The 4,202-nt window shown below is 58.3% G+C and overlaps 1 protein-coding gene across 1 annotated transcript; it reads left to right on the forward strand.

Annotated features, from left to right (window-relative positions):
- Positions 1-1,795: 1,795 nt before the first annotated feature.
- On the forward strand, positions 1,796-2,472 carry CSUI_009662 (uncharacterized protein; the record flags this gene model as incomplete). The annotated part of the gene is made up of 1 exon (XM_068069774.1): positions 1,796-2,472. A coding segment is annotated over exon 1 (510 nt), but the record flags the coding sequence as incomplete, so codon positions are not given.
- Positions 2,473-4,202: the final 1,730 nt, after the last annotated feature.

Consider the following 4,202-nt stretch of genomic DNA (forward strand, 5'->3'; position numbering starts at 1 on the left):
GTGCGTCCGGTGTTTCCTGCGGGGCCTCGGTCCCGCAGGAAACACCGGACGCACAATACCGGTCCTTAGCTGAAGACACTCTTTTTCGGGCTCGAGAACGCGCGCTGGGGCCCACATCAGGACCAGACCAGCAGCTCGTTACGTGCAAGATCATCAGGACCTGCAAGGCGCCCGCGGCTACGTCAGAAGACGTGAGCAACAAGACAGTGAAGACCACGTCACTTGACAGCCGTGTCCCGTTGGCCTTTCAGGACCCCAACAAAAAGTGCTTGATGAACAAGACCGAGGTGACTGCTCCTGACGAGGAAGCGAGGCGAGCTGAAGAGAAACAGGGACTGGCCGCTGCAAGCCCGCCGGCTGGTTCTGCAAAAGAAAGAACAGCCGAGCTAGTGGAGCCAAGAGAGCACGCCACCTGCAAAGACTCCAGCAGCACAGGACCTGCCGTCTCAAATGTGACGCTGCCTCGGAGACTCCCATCGACAGAGAAGCCAAACTATCCTGAACAGTCCTGGGGAGCTTACGCACCCTTGGGCGATCTTCGTCACGGGAGTGCACGACAGGGGGGTCTCAGTGAGATACGCCTGATGAGTCTTCTTAGAGCCGAATCGTATCGGGGCGAGATACTTCGCAGGCAACTTCAGCGGGAACAAAGCCTATTACTCCAGCGACAGCAGAGCCATTCGCTTTCCTGCCGGAACCCATCCGACATACGCTCGCGTCTCCGGCGCCACACCTACCATGGTACTCAAGCTGAAGCCTTTGGAGGATGCCGGACGCTCTTTCTCTTTGATGAGCAATCCCCCGATGCTGTCAACACAGCGTCAGGAAAGGTACCCGATCAGGCGGTTCAGCTTTCAGAAGATGCCGAGCCGTGCCCGGACAGCATTCCAGACCGTCGTAGCGTTCTTCTTGAATTGTGGAGACGCGGAGAAGAGGCTTCTCTTCGCGCTCTGCTGTCTCAGATGTACAAGGAACAGACCGCAGTCCGGGCGCAGATTGAACACCAGCAATACCGCCTTCAACAGTGGCGGGAAGCTGCGGAGCTTCAGGTGCGGGAGCAGCAAGTAGAGGAGGCAATGCAAGCTTTCTCTCTGACGCGCCGAGAAGCAACTAGCCTCCTGCAGCATACGGATGAGGGGCTGGCGCTTTACGATGTGTTCTGCTCTCAAGCGGCAGCACTGAGGGCCGCGAGACCAAAGGGCGAAGCCTCTACACGTGGCACTGAAGTGGAGGTGACGGGAAGACGCTGCCAGTCGACTCCCCGCTCCGGTTCGTCAATTGCGATTGCTTGCTTGAGAGGCCTGACAAAAGGCACCGATCTGGAAAGTGGCAGCGCGCCGAGAGAAGCGCGTGTCACAATCCCACAGAGTCGACACGCCCCGACTAACACCGCAAATCAGAAGCGGGATGCAGCTGACAATCGCGACGCGTGTGGGCACTCCGTACGGGTCCTGACGGGAACACACGAACGTGCAGTGGCCTCTGAAGATTGGGGTGGGCACGCTGGCAGTTTTGGAGTGATAGCCCGAGGGGATACTGCGCACACAGGGGACGATCAATACATCAACCGCGATATAGATGGCGAAGAACTCTGGTTAGAAAACTGGCGGAAACGCTGGGACCGCCATTGGGCTGGCACGGCTCCCCCGCTGATCTTCAGGTTCCCTGGAAGCGCCGCAGCTAGACACCGAGGAAAGGAGGATGGTCTTGACAGAAACGAAGAAAGGGTGGCGAAGAGAAGAGAAACCAACAGGCAGGTTGCATCGACAGGTGAAGCCTTCACGGAAGCGAGTGATAGGGCGTTCGCGGCTCGCAGTGGGAGATGCATCAGCCCGACAGAGCGGGAGCAAAGAAGGGGTGAACAGACTTACTCGTCACCTTCAGCTCAAGAGTCGGTTTCACAAAGGACAAAAGCTCAGGCAGAAAGGTCAACAGCTCTTTTTTCAACGGAAAAAGACCGGATGAGTCTTCGGGAATGGATGGAAGACAAACCCGACTCAAGTCCGCGGCTCTGGTGGCTTGTTCCAAAAGGTGCTGTCTGTGCAAACTGCGGCAGAAGTCAGAGAGATATGGCATTGTCCTGCATGGGAGATGTAGCACATCTGTCACTGGGTCTCCGGGTAGGGGCTCGAACTCGGGCTGAAGCTGCGGAAGCCGCTTTACAACCGGCGTCTGCGACCAATGCGGGCACTGGCTTTTGCCCAGCACCCGACCTCGGACCAACGCCAGCTCATCCAGTAACAGGAAACGCCAGCGCGGATGCCACAGAGCTCACCGGACCGACGGTGGACGGTTCAGTCAGTGACGCGGCTTCACGAAACGCTTCAGGAGGCCAGGGTAGTCTACGAGTTGAAGGCGATACGGGGGAAGTGCCACGGCCCACAACGACAACACACGATCAGCAACTACGTTTGAACTTAGGGCAAGCGCCACCGAGGGACACCAGGGTAAACGAGGCTTTGTTGGTCCCGGGCCATGGTCCGCTGCAGGAGCCGAGAAGACTGAGCAGCCCTGACACCGCAGAGAACAGTGGACAAGAGCAGACCTTCCCTTCTACCTGTCAAAGCATCACCTGCAGTTCGGTGTCTTTTTCTCGGTCAAACGGGTCTCTGAACTGTGCCCTATCACGCGGCACTTCGGAGGCTGCTCAGCGAGCGTCTACTAACACGTTTTCTGAGCCAGCTGTTTTCGGCAGCGGCGGGAACTACGAAAGCAATCAGCCCACTGGGCTGTACCTTGAAGCCGGCTGGGCTCGAACCGTCGCGCCCGAGTCAGATGCTCGCGATGGGCGCAACGTGTCTGCTGTCTCCGCTCGGCAAGATGTTCTTGACGCCGTTTGCGGGTACTCCGGCGATACTTTCTCAGAGCTGACGTCGTCGTGGGTTGGGGGGGTTGCTTCAGAGGTGAAAACTGCGGATCAGCGTGAGTCCGCTAAACATGACGCGGAGGACGTGAGAGGAGGTGCCTTGCTAGAGCGGTCGCTGTGGGCTAGCGGGACGTACTGCGGTTGTCACCTCAGCCCCGAAGACGCTGTCGCAGAGGCAGCGTCTTTCGGCGGGGCTTCACTGTCTTCGCCATCTTCCCGCTCGTCAAGAGATTCCTCCTCCCCGGGTTCGCCCACTGACGATGTGTCCAAGAAATTCTATGAGTCTGGTAGCAAGAAGGAAGGTTCAGATCTTTGGAACAGGGGCACTTCAGGAACGCTCAAGCAAGCTAGAGACCTCAACAACGCTGGCTCTGCTCAAGCGAGCTGCGAGCGGCAGGCGCCTGTTAGGGTTTGCGTGCCACGTCTGCCGGCGACCCTAGGAATATCTGAGGGGCAGTCCCCTTGTGACACCTCCTGGGCGCCACGGACAGACCCCCCCTACCCATCACGGGAGAAAGAGCGTAGGAATGTATCTGCGGAGACCGGCGGTGAGGCTGTTGTCTTCTGTCGCGGAGGTGTCATGGAGCAGCGGGTGTCGTTGCTGGCTGCTGGAAGGATGGCGCGGCACCTCGAGCTCCTCAATGAAGATACCTTCGCGCTGTTCGCCCACATCGTCATGCGTCTCCCGGCCAGAGTTCTAGAGGTGTGCGCACCACCTTTTTTTGAGTTCCTCTTCAGACTCCGTGACTGCTGGGCGCGTCAACTCCTGCTGCTGCCGCCCAAAGGTCAGTACTCTCTTGGGTTGAACCAGTTTCAGCACCAGCTCCAGCAGGAACTTCAGAGGGAACAAGTCTACCGCGAAACTGTTCTGCAGCCCATAATCTCTCAACGGCTCCGTCAGCTGCTTGCTCTAGCTCTGAAAAACTACCACGAATACCGTAGGCGGAAACGGAGGGGAGCGCTGGGTGAAGCGGTGAACCAGGCCCCCTCTCCTGCGTAAAGCGGCAGTGTTTTACAACGGGCGAGACGGCTGGCACCCTCCCGCAGACCCGAAGTGGGGCTGGATGCCGACAATCGAGGAAGCAACCACTTTCGCTACGCTCCCGCTGCTCATGTTGTCTGTCGCGCTAAGCCGGTGCCTGCACCCGGAGCAGGCACGTGAAGTTTGGAGTTTGAGGTTGTCACGGGGAGTGTCCGCAGTCGACAGATTACGTGGCAAACTTGTGCAGCCTAGATGCTCTTTAGGCACGTTTCGGGGTGACGTTGCGGCGAGTTTACACTCGAGCTTGAACATGAAAGCCCGTCGCGTTCACTTTGCTCGTGTGGCAGTTACAAT

Source organism: Cystoisospora suis (assembly GCF_002600585.1).
Source record: "Cystoisospora suis strain Wien I chromosome Unknown contig_5860, whole genome shotgun sequence".
NCBI lineage: Eukaryota > Apicomplexa > Conoidasida > Eucoccidiorida > Sarcocystidae > Cystoisospora > Cystoisospora suis.